This window comes from Agelaius phoeniceus, chromosome 32 (assembly GCF_051311805.1).
Source record: "Agelaius phoeniceus isolate bAgePho1 chromosome 32, bAgePho1.hap1, whole genome shotgun sequence".
Classification (NCBI taxonomy): Eukaryota; Metazoa; Chordata; class Aves; order Passeriformes; family Icteridae; genus Agelaius; species Agelaius phoeniceus.
The window spans coordinates 1,983,745-2,004,242 of record NC_135296.1 but is presented as its reverse complement, the minus strand read 5'-3'; the positions used below and the strand labels follow the sequence as shown (position 1 = coordinate 2,004,242).

The following is a 20,498-nucleotide window of genomic DNA, read 5'->3' as shown; positions in this document are numbered from 1 at the left end:
GGCCCAAGGCCTCCCAGGATGACGTGGCCCCTCAAGCCATGTCCGCTGGGCCCCCTCCGCCCCATCACACTGGGCTGGGAAGGCAAGCACTTCTTGGGGGAAGCTGGGCCACTTGCTGCCTTGGACGGCACTCCAAGTCTTCCCCATGCTGCTTCCTGCAGGTGCAAGCCGCGGTGAGAGCCATGCTGCAGAGACTCACGTCCTGTGAGTCTGTGGACGCCGGGCTGCAAATGGCCATTGTCAGCCTGACTGAAGAACACCCGGGCCACGTGGTGATGAGCCTCCTGCGCTGTGCCCCAACGTGTGACGGGTACGGGGCACAAGTGCCTGGAGAGCTCGGTGCTCACCGGCCCGTAGGACCCCTGGCCCTGTACAGCCTGTCCAGCGGGCTCTGCCAGACAGGCGGAGAGCAGCGGCACCCTGGGGCCCCTCTGTTTCCTGAGCCTGCTGCCATGCTCCCTCCTGGCCCCCTGCAGCTGCACGGGGCACGGTACTGACGCACAGCTCTGGTCCCACAGAGCGGCGGCGCTGATGTGGAGAGCCATGGGCACGTCAGCAGTAGCCGTGGAGGAGGTGCTTCCAGCGCTGCTCCCTACCATAGAGGAGCAGCCAGCGTACGGCGGCTTCCTCTGCAGCGGGGACAACCAGGCCGTCTGCCCTGGCTGTGAGTTTCTGGAGCTGGCCTATGCTGGCCCTCCAGGTGGCCTTCTCAGAAGCTCTCCATGCTCTCCCCAGCCTGCAGCTCCCTGCCTGGGCTGAAAGCTGGGCTAGGGGCAGCAGGCTGGCTGCTGGCCCTGCCTCTCCCCTGGGGCCCTGCTGTTGCCTTCTTGGGAAGGCAGCGGTGACCTGGTTTCAGAGTCCAGCACGGCGATCCCCTCCTGGGATCCCTTGGGGCCAGTAACGGACGCTAACACCAATGTGGTGGACAGTTAAAGGCGTTTATTGAGGGGTCTCAAGGGTATTTATGGACTAAGGGGTTTCTCTACGTCAGAAAGGGGTTTGGCTATACTTTCTATGGTTAGTATGGAGTGGAAAGTTACTGGCATCTATAGGTTAGGGGGGCTACCTGTTTGGCTACATTCCAAGGGTGATCCTTATCTCTGGGGAGAGGGGCAGAAGGAGTCCTGTAATTTTCCGTTACAGCCCGAAATCTTCCGAACGCCTGTCCCTTACCTACCACACCCTGCCTCATGGACACCTCGGCGCTGAGCGCTGCCTCGGGCTGCTTTGTCTCTTGCAGGCAACTCTGGTGCTGTGGAGGATTGCATACATGCCCGAGTGGCACTATGCAATACTCCTTCATTCTCCCCACCTGCTTGTGGCTCTGCTCTTGCGAATTTTCATCACCACAGAGCAGAGGGCAGAGGATGTGGAAAGCCAGAGCTTCTGGAGAGCGTGCTGGGAGGAACACGGCCTTGCCAGCCAGCCCAACAGGTGCCAGTCAGCCTGTCCTTCCCACTCCCTTGCGGCCAGGGCCAGAGCTCCCAGAGTGACCCGGCCTTTGCTCGGCACACAGGTTTGCAGTGCAGAGCATGAAGGCTCTGCTCTCCCAAGTGGGCTTTGGCAAGAACCTGCTGGCTCTGGAGCACAAGCAGCTCTGGGACACCCTGCTCTGTGCCCACACCCAGCACTATGCAGCGGGCCTGCTGGCCAGGTGAGATCCCCTACTCCCCGCCGCCACCGCCAGCATTTGTGCCCCGTGCCCGGAGTGCCCCATGCAGTTGCTGGGCTTGTAAGCAAGAGGGCCTTGTCACCGAGGGAGGGCCCAGCAGACTGCAAAGGGCTGTCAGAGGAGGATGCCCAGCAGCAGCCGCCTCCCAAGGGGCCCGTGTCCCCTTGCAGAGTGCTGGGCAAAGATGGGACCTGTGTGAGTCACTCCTGGGAGAGGTTTGCCCGCCCGGCTCAGGGCCTTGGTGCCTTTTTCCCCTGCCAGGGAGATGCGCTCTGCCTTGAGCCCCTTGTGTCCCCACATGGCCTCGCACCTGCTCAGCCTGCTGGTGGGGAAGCAGCCCCGCTGGCATCTGCCTGCTGTGGCCTTCTTGCTGGAGGTGAGCCTGATGGCCAGCGCTGCCTGGCTGAGCTGCCTGCCAGCTCTCTGGCCTTTGTCTCCCGCTCCCTCCTGGCCATGGCAAGATGGCCCTGGCAGGAGACTTTCCTTGCATTCCCTCAATCTGGCCTCTGACCGTGGCTCTGTTCCTCTCTCTTGCAGCTCTTCAAGCCCTCAGGGAAGATGAGAGCCCATCTTGCATGAGCCTATGGATTCCCATCAAATTCCAAAGAAGATCTGCAGAACTTCCTTTGTCTCCTGCATCACCTGGAGCGGCCTCCCTCAGAGATTTCCAGTTCCCATCCAAGATGGGACCACCTGCAGGGCAGAAGGGACCAGCTGCAGCTCCAGGCACAGCTCTGGCTGCTCCCAGCTGAGCCTGTGCCAAGCTCCAGCAGCTCTTGCAGGCTCCCTCCCTGTTGGCAGCTCCTTCCCTGCCGCCCTCAGGCCCTGCCCATGCCCTTTTTTACCTCCCAGCTGACCCCTTGGCTTTGCTTTTCCCTATAAACTGGTTGGGTTTTTCACTTGACCCGCATCTCTGTGGAGCTGAAGCGGCGCAAAACCTGAGCCCGGGGACACGCAGGGCCCTGCTGCCCTTCTCCTCCCCGCTGTGTTCCGTGCACAGACAGAGAGGAAGAAGGGCAGCTCAGGCTGCAAAGGTCCCTGTCCCGCTGCTCCAGTTGCACAGCAGCGTGGACTTCAAGGCCGTGTCCAGCACACTGAAGGGGAAAAGGAGCCTGGTTTTAGAAGAGCCAACTGGAGTGTGCTCTGAAGCCAGCTGTGAGGGATTCCAGTGCAAGCATCCAGCCAGGGCAAAGGAGCTTGCAATGCCGCAAGTTTCCACCAAGAGCCTCCTGAAAGCACAGCAATGCTCTATCCCTACCCAGGGACAGGAAGAGGGCAGGAGCAGAGACCATGGTGGCCTAGCAGTGAGCTTTGTCTGTGCCTAAAAGCAAATGAAGCAGCAGCGGCAGCGGAGTGGCTGGGACTCGGGGGCGCCACCGTCCCAGCGGCCGCAGCGCTGTCGGGCAGTGCCTGCACGCTGGGCGCGCTTCCGGCGGCTCTGCTCTCCCCACAAGCGAGGAATCAGACAAAGAAATGCAAAGGCCCTGCAGCTGCCCCAGCACAGCAGCCTTCAGGGCTGGAGATGTTGCAGGCGCTGCAGGACAGTGAGTGGCGGAGCTGGGCCGCAGGGCCGGTGCCTGCAGCTGGCCTCGTCCCATCACATCCCATCGCATCCCATCGCATCCCATCGCATCCCATCCCGGAACTTGATGATCTCTTAGATCCTTTCCATCCCAAAGCATTCCATGACACTGGTTTTTAAGAGTTCTGATAACTGGCACCTTGTAACATTCATCTCTGCCATTTAACAGAAGTCAGGAAATTAGTATTAGCATTTCTTTATTACATACATTTAAAGTGTGTACAACAAAATACATAATTTTCAGGTTGGAACTGTAGTTTTTAAAAACTTTTTATTTCAATGGGAATCCTCAAAAATCTACTGGAATTGTGTATAGTTTTTTTCTATGAGTAAGTAAAACTGCAGGAAAAACAAAAAGGCTGAAATAGAGGATTAAAGGTACAGGAGCATGACTGTCTGCCTGCAATCCCTGAAAAACATCCTGCTTTGGTTGTTTGGAAGCTTTTCTTCATTCACCTGAGGCTTAGAAATGGAGGCTCTGGCCAAAACTCTCAGTCCAAAGAATTCAAACTTCAAGCATTTTACAAAAGATGCCAAAGTCCCTCCTACTTAGTTCTTTCTGGATTCCTAGAGAGGTTGTGCATGACCTGCACACAACACAGAAGTTGGAATGATTTTTGCAGATAATCTATAATATATGGATGCATATTTTCCAGGCAGGTGACAATATGCAGAGACTTCTTTCTTTCCCTTCCTCTAATTCATTCTCTCTAATAGGTTAAGAATCTATTCAGAACTGACTGCCACATCTTGATGGAAAATATTCTGGATTATTAGATAAAAATCAATCTTCTCATTAACCCTCAATGTAGTTCAGTTTAGTAGACAATATTATTTCCATCAAACAATATGGAATATGATGATATTTGGGTTGGAGTTTGTTGGTTAAACTATGACAGGATTTGTTTGGTTTTTTCCCTTGTCTTTACACACAAATTGCATGAGATTTATTTCTTTTTTCTCTCCTTCTCCTCTTTCGGTAGGTGGAGATGATTGGTGAAAAAAATGATTGACCAATTTTTTTTTTTTGGTATGTTACACTATTAAGATAATTGTAATAGATACCCAACTGTTAAAGAATCACATTCAAGTTGTAAGGAATAGAAAAGCTGGGCTCTAAGAGTTTCATTTTGGCATTTCAAAGGGTTTGAGTAGATGAAACCAGACTGAAAATATTGCGAGAGCACAAACCATCTGCAGCAGTAAACCAGTAGGAATCACTACAAAATTGCTTTATTGACAGACCTCTTTAACAACAGCTCAGACTTGGAAGAAAGTAATGTCTTTAAAATCTCTCTACAGCTGAACAGAAAAAAACCGCTTCTTTTGTAAAAGATGTCTTCTACCTCATAATCAGGAAAAAGTGACATAAGAGTTCAACAACATGATGATATCAAGATCATCAAATGAGACATGTAGGTAGCCAGGGCACATTTTTGGCAGAAATTAGGTGGAAAATAACTGTAGAAAATGGATGCTTCTCTTTTCTTCCAAGAAAATGAAACATAATTCTCCTCAAAATTATATTTATGAAAAATTTGTCTCATTCAACACACTCAGCACTTTCTGAACTGCCTGCAGCCACACTATGTCATGGTAATTTCTCCTATATGCTTGTTTTGGAAAACTTAGTGAGTCTCCTCTCTATAATATTTTTATTTTTCTAATTTGTGTACAACTTTAGAATTTCTTTAAAATTGTGTTTGAACCTTGATGTCCTTGTATCATAAACATTGAACCTCTTTTTGCTCACAGAGCAAGGGTTGGACATCTGTAAAAAAGTCTAATCTTATAGTTTTGGCATATGGCTCACAGTGCTGAGCTAGCAAAGGCTGTCTGCTATCCTTTAGAGCCAGGTACAATTCCTATCCACATCCTTAAAATAACTGTCTCACTGGCTGTATGGGCTTGGGAGTAGATCCTTCAGACAGGAAGAGAAGGATCAGCATTATGTGATGTCAATTGTTAAGATCAAAATATCAGGCAACAGAGTTTCATAAGCAGGCAGAGGACTCTTTCTGTTACCAAATGGCCCTGGACATGTGGAAACCCAGTAATTTCCTGACCTTACTGATGACAGGGACTGACTTCACTGTGACAGACAATCACATTTGTGATCCCTTCTCACATCCTTCTGTATGTCAAGGCCAACTAAAAATAGATTTACATTACAAAATTATCAATAATTATAAATCATTAACAGACCAACAAACAAATAAAAACAAACCCCCAGCCAAAAACCCCAAAAAGGAGTGTGTCTCTTTCCTCTGGTTTTATGTGACAGGGTAAATGCAGACACAATAGTGAAGGAAAGGAGTCTTTAGGTTCTTATGTGAAGGAGAGGCTGTCAGAAGTTCCAGGGCATGTTTTCCTATCAGTTGGCACCTGTGTTCTTTGTGAGGTAAGTCTGATTAAATGACCTTCTGCAGTCCAAAGTTGCAGTAGGTTTTGCCTGAAAAGTTAGGTGATATTTTCCTTTGGCTAAGAAAATAAACTAACCTACCTGATTCAGAAGGACTGCCTTTGTTAAGGAAAAAAGAGATGCTGGAGAGTTAAAATGTACAATCTTACCCCAGGTTATCACACAGTGGGTTGCACAGTAAAATTGCACTTGAAAATAAACCAAAATAAAGTAAAAATAAAATATAATTAAAAACAAAACAAAAAGAAAACATTATTTGGGGCAGTAATGTATAAAAATATTACAGGTTTTTCTGTAACCTGGCATGCACAGTCTCCTGAGGGACCACCTAGTTCATTTCTACAATATTAACAGTGGACAAAAATGAATGTGATAAGCTAGAATAAAACAATGAACTCCTATGAGCTGAGCAAAGCTGTGTGGGGGATGGTTGCAGCAGGAGTCCACAGGATGCCAGGAAAGCTGTAAAGTCAGGAGCTTGGAAGGCAACTGTCATTTCCCCATGGTGTTTAAAACTACTGATTAATGGAGAGTGATGTTAGTGTTCTTCAGCTAACCTTTTTCAGGGGAAAATAAAGTCACTTTCAAACACTATTCTCTGTTCAGCTTGTTGTTTGTGAATTCTTCAGGCCTGGGGATCTCCATTAGCAATTCTGTTTATACAGTTTGATTTATTAAATATATACACCAAGGGAAATAATTTCCTTTTATTTGCAATCTAGACTCAAGGCACTGTAGAATGATGTCTTGTTCTAAACTCAGTATGTAAAAATGAGGGTTTTTTTTATTTTAGGAGCAAGAAAGTCCCATAATTTTCAGATGATGTGTTCATAACCTCCACTTCTGAGGTGTCTTTTTTCAAAATACAATAAACTCAGCATCCTTTTGGAACCCATTATGGGAGGTGTTTCCATACAGCAAAAAGTTACCTTAAACATCCTAAATTTAATGAGGTCTTTATACAAGCATCTGTATCACTGAAGTCACCATAGGCAATGTGTGCTAAATTACACTGAATAAGGATGGAGACACTGCTGTCAGTAGTCCTAGCAGATTTTAACACAGAATTTCATTGTGTATGGCTGACACATCCATTCTGTTTTCCTGCAATCTGTTCCCCATATTTGATTAACCTTTTTAGCTGGAAGTCTCTGCCCAAGTGAAACATTTAGTTCTATGGAATGAAAGTAATACAGAGATGCAAAGTGTCAGGCAACAAGCAAGGTGTTCTGCCAAACTGTTCTGCAGTTTGAGCTGGCAAAATTTGTTTGTTTGTAACTAGAATTTGACAGGAAAATGTGTATTTACTGAAGAAAATACGTTTCCCAGTGGCTAGAAAAAATATCCATACCATCAACATTTGGAAAATGTTGATGTAGTATTTCATCACAAATGCTGCTTAGCCACTCATGTTTCCTCTTCCTTTGTGTTCATCAGACCTCTCAATCAGAGTACTTTTCTCATGAAACATTGTAACTAAAGCTCTGATGAAGTATTTTGATGGTTCACCAAGGATGGAGCCCATGTATAACTGAGGAAGAGCAGTGAGAAAGAGCCATGAAGTGATATATCCTAAAGTAGAGTTCTAGTTTTAAACAGTAATTTTTTAGTTCTATGGAATGAATGCGGCGCTGGCTGGGGCGGGGTCCATGGGACTGGCCAGGGTGGGGTCTGGGGGGCTGGCCAGGGTGGGGTCCGTGGGGCTGGCCGGGGTAGGGCCTGTGGCACCGGCCTGGGTGGTACCCATTGAGCTGATTTTGATCCCCCCTGAGGGCAATGAGGGGGGGAAAAAGTGGCTCCGTTTGAGCCTGTTCCAAAGGTGCAGAAAAAAACTTTTCCTCGGCTGTGGGCAAAGCCTCACCCCCCCGCGATTCAGGGGGGCTGGGAACCAGCCGTTCGTGTTCCTGGACAGGGTCCTCTCCTTCCGGGTCCAGCGGGAAGGGAGCTTGACCTCTGCAGTCGGCAATCCACTGAAGTGAAGCTCCTTTCCATTTCAAAACTGGGAAGAGAGTTCTGAATGATGGATAAATCTGGGGAAATCCAAGTCCCCTGTCCAGAGCATCTTTGAAAATGGATTCCATGCATTCCCATATGTATATATCAAGGGCATAGAGCACATCCGTGAAAAATCCATGGAACTTTGCCCATCGGAAAAACTCATAGAAATGTCTCTTCACCATAGGAACTCTGTCCTCATGACCCCATTTTTGCCAGAGGGCGATAAGTTTCTCCTCTAAGGGGGAGAATGGAACCTCTGCCTCCGTAGGCACTCTCTGCCACATCCCAGCCCACATTGTGTGAAGGGCAGCCATCAGAAAGGGAAGAGTTAACAGTACCTTGTGACAGTGTCCTCTTGGCTTCAGCAGGCTGTTCTGGGCTGCAAAGCTTTCCAGACATCTTCTCTGGAGGCTTTTCAAAAGGTTCTCTTTGTGGTCAGCCTTGGCTGTGAACTCTGTCCAAATTCAGGATCCTCAGTTCTTCAGCTCCTGGCTAGAATCCACTTCTGTGGTCACTTGTGAGGTGACCATCAATGCCACACACTCAGGGTTTACCCAGTGTAGCAATGTGTCATTTCTTTACAGTAGGTACCATTATTAAAGTAAGCCCAAAACCATACTGTTAGGGTGTGGTAGCTTTGAATCTAGGTGCCTGCCTTCTAGAGGAAGTTAAAAATCCATTAATTCCTCACCTTATTAACCCATAAAGCAAACCAGATAACAGCCACAGAAGCCTTACTTATAGGATTCAGTTTTAGACAAGAGCCTGCAAATGAGAGAAATATAGCCACAACCACATGCCACCCAAACCAGGGTAAGGTAGACCACATGGTGACACTTAACGAGGTTTCTATATCAGCACACAAAAATTAGGTTACTCAAGAACTGTTACTCCTTTTCCCCCTTTTTTCTCTAAATGCACTTGGGCCCCATGGTGTACACCAAAATCTGTCTTGGTTTGAAAAGACAGGTGTCTGCTAAGGAAGGCAGGAACCTTTCTTAGATGGAAAATGTAAACGCCCTCCCTCCAAATTATTATGATTTTGAATGTAAGGGGTTCTCAGGCAAAGATGTGGGAATAAAAAGAACAGTTCTTTACTAGGAAAATTAAAAATATAACTGTAATAGTACAAAAAAAACCACAAACCACTGACAGAGTCAGAATATGAACTGACACCCTTTTTGTCAGGGTGTTGGTAGCAGTCTGATTAAATGGTGGCTGCAGTCCTCCTGGAGCGACAGATACGGTCCACTTGAAGCAGTGATCCTGTAGAAGAGTGCAGTTTTCACCCTGAAGGTCTGGTGATACTGTTGATGGGCCTGGTCTTCCTCTGGGAATCCAATGGGAAAAGGCTATTCTGGTCTGGTGTTCCAAATTTCAGACTGTATTTAGGTAGGAATGTTTGGCTCCTCTCCCTGGGTGGAGCATGTCACAATGGAGTGATGCAATTTTGTCAGTCAGGCTCAATGGGCCATTAACAGAAGAGGGGCCATTAACATTTCCCTGGAGGGAGGATGGGTTGTGGAAGAGATAAAGTAAACTGCCCAATTAACAGAAGATAACTGCTCCACCTCGGACAGATGGGAAATGGAAGACAAACATCTTACAACCCAGGATAGTCCCATATTCCCTGTCCCATTCCCAGTCCCTGTCCCCATTATTGATCTAATTCCTAGTCCCTATCTGGTTTTTTCTTGTTTTCCAGTCCCATTCCCAATCCAGGTCCCATATTCCTGATCCCTGTCCCCATTCCCAGTCCTGTAACCTCTTCCTATCTCACTCCTCCTGCTGCTCCCAGAGCCGAATAAGACACTTTCCTGCACACCTCTTGCACCCCGGCTGCCCCCAATGCCCCCCCCGGCAGTTCTGCCACTTTTGGGGACTTGGTCCTCTTTGTCTGAATCAGAGGCTGCCCTGGAACCGGCGGCATATCTGAGTTCGGACCGTCCCGAGCCCTCTGCCCCTGTGGCAGCGGATGGGACTGAGGCTCCAGGGGCCAGCCTGTCCCTCCGTGGGGGAGGCGTGGCTCAGCAGCTGATTGCGGGCACAGCCCGGCTGCCTGCTCTCAAACTCACCATTTTTGGCGGGCCGGTGGGTGTTTGGTCGGTGGTTCCCCCTTGGGGGTTGGGGTGCCTGCCATCCCTGGCTCACCCCAGCGGCGTGGGGGAGCTGGCTCCCAAAAGTTCTGCCTCTGGTCCCCAGCCCAGAGGGGTTTGGCGTGGTGCCGTGGGGCAGGAAACGGGAACACCTTTTGCATTTGCATTGCAGAGGCAGGGGAAACAGTGGAAAGCGACCATCACTCGCTTGCTGTGGGGAAAAAACATCCCCAGATCCGAGATGAAGATTCTCGGGACAGCTTCTATTCCCCCACTGCCAGTATGGGTCAGTGGTTCGGGGGGAAGGAAGCGTTTGGTCACTCATTCTGCCATTGCATTGGCAGCAGGGTGCCAGGTTGTGAGAACACAGAGCCCGCCTTGTGGGCCAGGCCTGGGCTGTTTGGCTCGGTAACCTGGGCCAGGGCCACCGCCCAGCCAGATGTTGGGTTTGGGGGCTCTGCTTCCCCCGTCAGGACCCTGGCCATCATTCTGTGGGCCAGGTCTGGAGTTCCTGATCCTTCCAAGAGGGCCAGGGTTCCCCAAGGCCTCTCAGGCCTCTCTGCTGCTGCTGCTTTTCCACAAAAAATAACCAGGAAAGAGTTGAAAGAGCTAGTAGCAGCTCAAAAGCATTGAAGAGCCAAAAACTTAGCCTCAGCCCAAATGGTTCAATAAAGGGCTGTGGCCAAGACATTCCAGATATTTTCTAAAAATTGTCTGAAATTGTTTGATGACTGTCAATGGATTTTTGATAACTATTGGTGGATTTTTCTTTAGCAATTTGTTGTTTCAGGATTCTGCAAGCCTGTTTCAGAACCAAAAAGGACTTTCAGAGATGTCAAAGAGGACCATCTTCATTCCATGGACTTTTCCTGAAACTCAGCTGTTCGGACTTGGACTTTCTTTGCATTGTTTTTGCATTTTCTTATATTGTAAGATTGTTTTAGAGTTAGATAATTACAAAGTCTTGGCTTGCCGTAGTTAGTAATCTCCGTCTGGCTCTAATTAAAATTTGAGCTGTCATCTCTATAATTGTAAAAACTGGTTTTGGAGACCTGAAAGGAAGAAAAACTCACTTTATTATTAACAAAAGATTTTTCTTAAAAGCGTCTCACCAAAGTATGAGACTATAAAGTTTCATGTTTTCTCTTAATAGTGTGAGGGGAAAGGGTTTTTCTGTAGTACAACAATGTGTTTGTCTTTTTTAAGAGCATTAGTGAGCTTTTAAAGGGTTTTTTGAGCTTCAGATGTCAAAGTTCTTGAAGATTTGATGTTATAGTCTCTTCCTAATAGGTTAAGAAGTGTAGTAAGCTCATAATTTGTAATTCTTAAAACAGATCTGACCTAATTGATCTCTCCTAAAAGCCGTTGTGAATCTTGTATGGTGTTGACATTGGTTCTAAGTTGCATTTTTTTGTGGTTTGATTGCTTGTTCTGTTATCTTCTGTCTAAAATATTTCTAGGGTGAGATTTCTTGTATTTTTGATGTTGAAATTTTTAGTGTAGCATTTCAAACTTCAGTGATAACACTGTCTTGAGTCTGTTCTATTTATTTTTGAGTTGGTGCTGCAATGAGTAAGTCATTCATGTAGTGTTAAATTCTTGATCATGGGTGTTTTTGTTGGGCTGGAGACAAAGCTCTCACTGTGAAATACTAATAAATAGTAAGTGAGTTTTTCGTACATGGTTGCAAAACTGTCTAATGATACTTATGTATTGGTTGTTCTCTATTGATGGTTGGAACTGAAAAGGTAAATCAAGGAGCATCTTCTGGATGCAGTGGAATGTTAAAAAAAAATCTTTTAAGTTGATGACAACAAGAGGCCAGTCTCTTGGAATCATTGAAAGAGAATAAAGTCTAGGTTACAATTGTCTTATGTGTTCTATGATTTTGTTGATCTTTAGGTCATGGAGCAATCTTTAGGAATCAGAAATCTTCTTATGAATGATAAAAACTACGGAATTCTAGGAACTGTTTGTAGACTTGATGTGGCATTTTTGTAGCTGTTCACTTACTAATTTTTTTAGGGCATTCAATTTTTATTTTTTTATTTTTGGTTCAAGAGGCCATTGATCAATCCAAATGGGCTGATTGGTTTTCGATGACAACTTCAGTGTGGTAGGCATTGTTGTGGTTTCTATCAAAAACCTATTTCTATCTTCGCTCCCCCTGGGACAACACATCTCTCCCCCATTCTGTGGTGGGCTTCTGCACCATGAAGGAATGGATGGATGGTTGCTGTCTTTCTTTTGGTAACCGTAATTATGAATTGATTTTATAGACACAAGGCAGCTTATCTAATTCTTGTGAGAGTATGCATGGGTGTCCCCAAATTCCAATTGCTCGGCTAAAATGCATAAGAAATCACAGTGACGTCTGCCGCTGCATCTTGCACACCAGTAATACAAACTGTTCTACAAAGGTGTGTTAGACTGCACATCAGCTCAGGCTGTTCATTGTCAACATGTTTCATTCAAAGGACATTAGGCACTGGGCTGAAACTCTCAAAAGGCATTTCTCAGCATACAATTGGTTCACTTATATTCACTGGTAATGCAATATCAATAGCTATTGTTGGTATTGCTTGAATTACCATTGGAGCATTTTAAGCAAGAGTTCTTCATTACAATTTGCTGAAATGACAGCTAGAAAAACTGAAAGTCAAAGAATTCTATCTCTGTCCTTGCCTATAATTAAAAAGTCTTGTCTTTGTTGTGAAGTACTAGTAACTCCTTTGAGAATGCATTCATGGCAAAAGTCTTTTAAAAAATGTATTAATTTGAAAGTTGCCAGCTCACATCGTGCCCCTGGGATAATAGGTTGTCATCTCTTGGGAGATGGTGGGAAATGCCTTCCTTTCCTCAGACCAGCCTGAGGCAAAGCCTCAGCCTGGTCTTCAGATCTGTCATTTGGAGCATTGTATGTGAGGCTTCTGTCAGGCTTTGAGAATTCTCTACAAATACATTTCCCACACCCTGTCACCCCCGTACCGTGGGCGCAGGCGGGACTGCGCAGAGGCGCTTCTGTTGTGCCCCGACCATGCTTCCCCTCCCCGCCCTGCTCCCCCCTTCCCTTGGAGACATCCCTGACCCTCCCCTTTGTAACCCTGGGGTGTAACCCAGTGCTGTAACCCCTCAGCGAGGGGGGCTTGGTGACATCACAGGACCCTCTCTCTGTGCCATCCCCGAGGTGGCACGTGTGCTTTTTGTCACCGCCACCCAACTATTTGATCCTTTCCAGCGCCCCAAAGTGGGGGGGCCCACATCCTACAGCATGGGGTTGACAACATTTTTGGGGTCCCAGCTGGCTACTTCCACCCTTTCCCGCATCACCCCGAGGATGTTGCGTGACCCTGCAACCCCCGCACTGCCCCGGCCACAGCATCCCCCAAAGGGACCATGCGGACCTGGGGACTGCCCACGTGTCCCACCCCCTGTCCCCGTGGCACCTCTGCTGCTGCGCCCTTGCTCAGCCCCGGTTCCTGTCACAGCTTCTCCATGTGACTAGGCAGGAGTTTCAGTCACACCCTCACCTCCTCCTCCTCTGGGTTTGATGCCGCTTCTCCCACTAGGGACGCAGCTGTGACACCAGGGGGACGCTGCGGGTCACCCCTCGGAGGGACTGCAAGGTCATAGTGACTGCTGAAGTGGCCCCAGTGTGACAGCTGGGGGGCCCAGGAGGCTGTTATGACAGTTTGGGGGGTGGGTGCTCATTTTGGGGTCTCCAGGGTGGGTTGTGAAGTCCCCTCCCATCACCGCATAGTCACCCCCCAATCTATGCCTCAGTTTCCTCCTTGCTCTGCAGGCACCACCTGCAGTGCTGTTCCGCAATTGGGTTTATTTTTGGGGGTTTTGGGGTTGGTGCTACTGGGATGGGCTGGTAAGGCAGTGGTGTGGGCCAGAGTGTGGCCAGGCTGGAGGCCATCTGGGCTGGGAGCTGCCCAGGCTGTGAGGCTGCAGGACCAGGAGCTATCCAGACCAGAATCCAGCTGGCATCCATGGCTCTGGTGTCCATCTGGACCAGTGTCCAACCTCTCCTGCCGCCATCCATCCCAGGTGTCCCAGACTGCAAGGCAAGATGTATTCTATTACCATCTGTATGGCAGTTGTCTTTTGTCAAGTGGGCAGTTTCCTTATCTCTCTCTCTCTGAATGATCACAATCACCCCTCCGAGGGGACATCTGCTGATAAGAGGCCATTGAATGTCACTGCATGACTGATAAGAACTGTAGCATCCCCTTGTGAGATGCTCCGCCCAGAGGGAGGAGCCAAGCATTGCTACACAGATATAATCTGGACATCCTGGAATAACTGCACGACTTCTCCACTGGATTTCCCAGAAGAAGAGCAGCTGCCTCTTCTTCCACCGGATCTTCATAGGAAGACTACACCTTTACTACAGGATCCCTGCTGCAGCAGAACCACACCTGACACTGCAGGAGGACTGCAGCCACATTTCCAATTGGACTACTACCAACACCCTGACCCACAGGGTGTCAGGTTGAGTTCTGACTCGGTCAGTGTTGTTCTAGTGCACTGCATTGTTTATTTTATTGTTTATTTTCTTCCCTGTTAAAAAACTGTTATTTCCTACTCCCATGCTTTTTGCCTGAGAGTCCCTTAATTTAAAATTTATAGCAATTCTGAGGGGTGGGGAGGGTTTACATTTTCCATTTCAGGGGGCCTCCTGCCTTCCATAGCAGACTCCTGTCTTTCAAAACCAAGACACCAGACTCTCTGGCTGGGGCCACTGCTCACTGCAGAGTGGACAAGACCCACGGTCAGTCACAAGATGACCCCAAACCCCCTCCCAGCAACCCCACCAGGCCACCCACCCTGAGCTCCAGTGCCACTGGAGTCCCCTGGAAGCTGGGCCAGCTTTGGATCTGCTGCAAGAGGAGATGCACAGTCCCCGGCAAGGGACTCAAGGGTGTCCAGGATGGTGATGAGCTGTGGGGAGACATCTGGGACCACATCCAGGGACATGCCTAGAGGGAAAGGGGATAGGAGTTGAGAGGGATTAAGGAGTGGGGAGGGGGCTGGAGGGGGAGATGCACAAAAAATGTGCCAAAGTCAAGGAGGATGCCCAAAATTGGGAGAAAATGACAGAAAGAAGAGAAACTATCCAGACCTGGGGGTAAGGGATGCAAAGTACTGGGGAATAGACACAAAAAAGGGGTAAAGTACCCACAACAGGGTGAATGGACCCAAAATGGAGGTGGGAGGACCCAAAATCAGAGGACAAAGGGTGCTTGTCGTGGGATGTCACAGGGTGTCACACGTGTCGTGGCACGGCCCTACCTGTGCCAGGATGGGCACAGATGCTCAGTGCCAGGAGCAGCCATGGGAACATCCTGAGGGACACGGTGACACCTTGAGGGCCACGGGGCCTGCAGGACACAGGGACACCCTGAAAGACGCAGCCCCGGGACCTCAGAGAATTTGGACCTGCTGGTTGGCAGGGGACAGAGACATAGGAGCAGGGAGGGTGACACATGGAAGGGGACAGGGACACATAGGGGAGATGGGGACAGGGACTCACATGGGAGACAGGGAGACATGGGGCAGGACAGGGACGCACAGAGGGGTCACAGGGAGACACAGCAGGGGATAGGGACATATGAAGGGGAGGGGACACGATGCCACCAGGACATTCATCGGGGCACAATGTTGCCACACCTGTGGGGACGCTGCCACCAGGACGCCTCCGGTGACAACAAGCATGGGGCCACAGGACCCCGTGGGTGACACTGACCCTTGCCTTTTCTCCAGCCTGTGTCAAGGAGTGCTTGGGGTCCCCAGAGCACAATGGCCTTGGGACACCCTGGGAGCTGTCACTCACCTCTGGGCCACTTGTCAGCAGCTGAACAAGTTCCCATCCTGCCCTGGTAGAGGGGGGACATTCAGCTGGGACACCTCAGTGGTGACAGTGGAGATAGGGTGGCAGGAACTGCATTGGACAGCGCTTGGCCATGGCTGAGATGACAGTACTGGTGGCACTGTGGTGGCACAGGTGGTGGCATTGATGATGTCCCAGTTGGTGTCCCCATCCGTGTTCCCCACATCCCCATCCATGGCCATTTCCCCCCATGTCCCCATCCATGTCATTGTCCCCCACAGGTCCCCATCTATGCCTTGGTTCAACACCTTTATTTCTACCCCAGTTTCTGGGCTTTCAAAGGGAAACATTTTCGTTTCACGATCAAAACAAAAGGATTTATGTGTCCTGCAAACAGAGTATGCACATGCTTGGGTTGGTGGGAAGAAACTTTATTGGATGGGCTTCTACCCCATCGTCCCCAAAATCATGGGGTTTGCCCCAGTCTTTTCCCCTTTGGCTGTGGAAGATGCCCGTGGGCCAGACAGAATTAAAACGATGGATTTATGTGGGAAACGACCTGCAAGGTCATCAAGTGTTGCTTGATGACAGCAGAAAATGCAAAAAAGTGAGATTTTTCTGAGGTCAGAGGTCAACAAATCTGCTCTCCATAATGGATTTGGTGTTGGTCTGAGGATGTGTGCAGGTGCCCATGGGGAGCCATGAGGATGCGGAGCCCCCCAGCCAGGTGTCTTCCCAACATGGATCACCGGCACCATGGATCACCAGGGCTCTGCCCACCAGCGCTCACTGGGGATCATCCAGTGTGGATCCCATGGGGGATGGAGCTGGAGGAGCACAGGAAACTCTCCCTGCATGCGGGGCACTCGCAGGGCTTCCTTAGTGCTGGCTCTGCTGGTGTCTGCTCAAGATAGAGCTCTGTGAGAAGCTCTTCCCACACTCTGGACACTCATAGGGCCTCTCCCCGGTGTGGATGCGCTGGTGGGTCACGAGGGTGGAGTTGTCCCTGAAGCCCTTCCCACAGTCAGGGCAGCGAAAGGGCCGCTCGTCCGTGTGAATGCGCTGGTGCGTGACAAGATGAGAGCTGCTCTGAAACCTCTTCCCACATTCATCACATTCATAGGGCTTCTCCCCTGCGTGGCTCCTCAGGTGGTAGATCACGTGGGAGCGCTGGCAGAAGCTCTTCCCACACTGCCCACACTCATAGGGCCTCTCGCCAGTGTGGATCCTCTTGTGGATAATCAGGTTCGACTTCTGGGTGAATCTCTTCCCACACTCAGGACACTCATAGGGCCTCTCCCGCGTGTGCATGCACTGGTGGCTGACAAGGGAGGAGTTGTGCTTGAAGCCTTTCCCACAGTCAGGGCAGAGGAAGAGTCTCTCCTCTGTGTGAGTGCGCTGGTGCCTGAGGAGATCAGAGCTAGTCTGAAACCCCTTTCTGCATTTATCACACTGGTAGGGCCTCTCCCTGGTGTGCCTCCTCATGTGGACAATCAGGTGGCATGTCCGGCTGAAGCTCTTCTCACACTCCCCACACTTGTAAGGCCTCTCCTGGGTGTGGCTCCTCAGGTGGACAGTCAAGTTGAATCTCTGGCTGAAGCTCTTCCCACACTCCTCACATATATAGGGCCTCTCCCCCGTGTGGATTCTCATGTGGCACAGCAGGTGGGATCTCTGGCTAAAGCTCTTCCCACATTGCAAGCACTTGTGGGGTTTCTCCTTACGCTGAAGCTGCTCATGGACCCCCAGCTCTGAGCTCCAGCCACCTCCCCGGCCCAGGGTGGGTCTTTCCTCCTCAGATCCTCGTGATCTGCATTTGCAGCCCCTCCTCGTGAGGGATCTCTGGGGCTTTTCCGCCCCATCGGATTCCTGTGCTCTGGAACCGCTCAAAACAGCCTCATACCCAAGGTTCTGCTGTGGTGACTCAGCCTCCCTGCTCTCCATCCTCAGCTCCTGGTCTGGGGGAGGAAGGACAAGGAGAGGATGGGATTTGCCTCTGTGCCACAGGGAAGGGCAAGGAGATGCCCCCAGTGCGTCCCCAGCAGGACAGCTTTGGCAGCAGGGTTGTCCTGCAGCCGGGGGCCGTGCTGGGCTGGGAGATGGAGCAGGAGAGAGGGGGAAAGGGGCACTGACTTCCTCCTCCCCTGCCTGGGGCTCCTGGGCCATCTTCCTCTTCCTTATAGCCTCCTCCTCCTGCATCGGGCCAAGGTTTGGGAATGGGAAATCCTGGTTTGGGGGAAAACAAGGGCTGGCTGAGTGTGTTGGGTTTGATGGTCCCGCTGCCTGTCTTGGTTTGAAAACCAGGTGTCTGCTAAGGAAGGCAGAGCCTCCCTTAAAATTGAAAATGGAAACCCCCTCCCTCCAAATTCCTATAATTTTGAAATTAAGGGGCACTCAGGGAAAGATATGGAAATAGGAATAACAGATCTTTGCTAGGAAAAATAAAATAAAAATGCAGTAGTACAAAAAAAAAAAACCACTGACAGAGTCAGAATCCAACCTGACACCCTGTTAGTCAGGGTGTTTGTTGCACTCCAATTAAATGGTGGCTGCCGTCCTCCTGGTGTGACAGAGGTGGTTCTGTTGAAGCAGTGATCCTGCAGAAGGGTATAGTTTTCCTCCAAAGGTCCAGTGGTGGTGTAGATAGGTCTGGTCTTCCTCGGTGAATCCAGTGGAGAAGAAAAGCTGCTCCTCTGGGAATCCAGTGGGAAAAGCCTGACTGTGGTGTTCCAAATCTCTGATTATATGCAGGTAGGGATGCTTGGCTCCTCCCCCTGGGTGGGGCATCTCACAATGGGATGATGTAATTTTATCAGTCATGCAGTGAGGCTCAATGGCCCGTTAAAGGAAGATATCTCCCTGAAAAGGAGGACTGTCAATGGGGCTTAATGGCCCATTAACAGAAGATATCTCCCTGGAGGGGTTGTGGAAGAGATAAAGAAAACTGCCCAGTTAACAGAAGATAAGATAACTGCCCCACCTCTACCAGATGGCAATAGAATACACACCCCCACCCACATCTTGCATTTCCAACCTCAGACACTCTCCATTGCTCCCAGTAGCCCAAAGTGTGATCCCAGTTGCTCCCTTTTAACAGCAGTATGATCCCAGTAACCTCCAGTACGATCCAAGTCATGTACCACCATTCCCAGTATGGTCCTAGTATAATCCTAGTTGCTTCCAATCCATCCCAGTATGGTCCCAGCTGCCCTCCAGCTACATCAACACAATCAGTCCCAGTATGATGTCATTTGCTCCCAGCGTGCTCCCAGTTGCTCACAGCATGCTCCCAGTTGCTCACAGCAGCTCCCACTCACTCTCAGAATGATCCCAGCCATTCCCAGTATATCCCATTAGCCCCCAACATGGTCTCAATTGGCCCGGCAGGTTCCTACTCACTTCCAAAATGATCCCCGGATGATCCCAGTACAGCCCAGTCCATCCCAGAGATGCCACTCCTGGCATCCCCCAGCCCTCTCTGTGTTCTCCCTTCCCAGATCGCCCAACAGGAGCCCCAGGGGCTGGCAGCCCCCAGCCAGGGTCCCCAACAAGCCCCAGTGTGGATCTGCAGCCCCCAGTTTTCCCAGTTTGCCTCTCCTTCTCCCCGGGCCAGGTTCTCCCAGCTCCCAGCGGGTGGGAGCAGCTGAGAGCCCCGCGCTGCCCATCCCGACCTGTCCCGGCTCCATCCCCGCTCCTGCCGCGGGCTGCGAGGGCTGCGGGACCGGGGCAGGAGGAATGGGATGGTGGAGCAGGGAGGGAGAAACAGCGGGACAAGGGCTGGAGGGAACAAGAGAAAGAGAAGGAGGCGTGGAGGAGGAGTGGGAGGAAGAGCTGGGATAGAGGAGGAGGAGCGGGAAGTGGAATTGGAGGGACCATATGCTCCAGCCCTCGCTGTGTCCGCAGCCCTCCCGGCCCCTGGGGCATTTCCCCCCCATATCTCAGGTGACCGCAGAGGGGGAGCTTACCCAGATATCCTGGGGGCTCTGTGGCAGGGTATTTTTAGGGAGACCAGGGGTATTTTGGAGCTCAAAGGACTCCAAAGTGAAGCCGCAAATGCCCACTGGGGAGATTTTGGGGGTGTCCCGGGAGGTTGTTTTTTCACAGGGGAGGGCAGGAGAGGGGAGAACACTGGGACACCGAAGTGTGCAGCCCAGAGAGAGGAGACCGCCAGGATTCAGCCCGGAGAGGGGAACACCCTGGTGAGGGGGAAGCCCTGGAGCTCCCCACAGTCTGGAGCAGAGTCAGGGGAAACGGGAGCGCTGGGACCCCAAGAGCCCCGGAATTGCTAAGGGGGAGCCCAGAGAGGGGGAGCCGGAGAACCCCCAGGGGCTGTGGGGAACCCCCAGCAGCACAGAGAAGGGGGAGTCCCAGAGGCCTGTTTTCTCTTGGAAATAGGATTTCTCATTTCCAAACCTCAGAGCAGTCTGTGGGCCCTGTCTGTGGGAACACCCGCTGGTGTCACCTCAATACGGTGTCCCTGCTGCCTGTTGTCACCCTCTGGTCCATGTCCCCAGTGTCTCTGTGTCACCCCTGTTCTGGTGTCCACCGTGCCTGGCATCAACCCCTGGTCCATGTCCATCTTGTCTTATGTTGCAATGCAAGATGTAACCAGCAGTATGTATTTTATCACCATCTGTTGAAACCAGGTGGAGCAGTGTTCTTTATCACTTCCATGACCCATCCCTCCTAACTCCAGGGCAGATATTCTCTATTAATGGGCAAGCTGTTAAAACCAGGTGGGGCAGTTTATTTTTATCTTTTCCACATCCCATCATCCCTCCAGGGACATATCTTCTGTTAATGGGCCATTGAGCCCCATTGACAATCCTCCCTTTCAGGGAGATATCTTCTGTTAATGGGCCATTGACCCTCACTGCATGACTGATAAAATT

The 20,498-nt window shown here is 50.2% G+C and overlaps 1 protein-coding gene across 1 annotated transcript in view; it reads right to left on the bottom strand.

Annotated features, from left to right (window-relative positions):
* LOC129133504 (uncharacterized) overlaps positions 1-20,498 on the bottom strand; it is a 148,063-nt gene that overhangs the window by 51,756 nt on the left and 75,809 nt on the right. Inside the window, exon 5 of the mRNA XM_077192283.1 lies at positions 16,493-17,284. Coding sequence (XP_077048398.1) covers positions 16,493-17,284 — 792 coding nt within the window. The remainder of the gene's footprint in view (positions 1-16,492; positions 17,285-20,498) is intronic.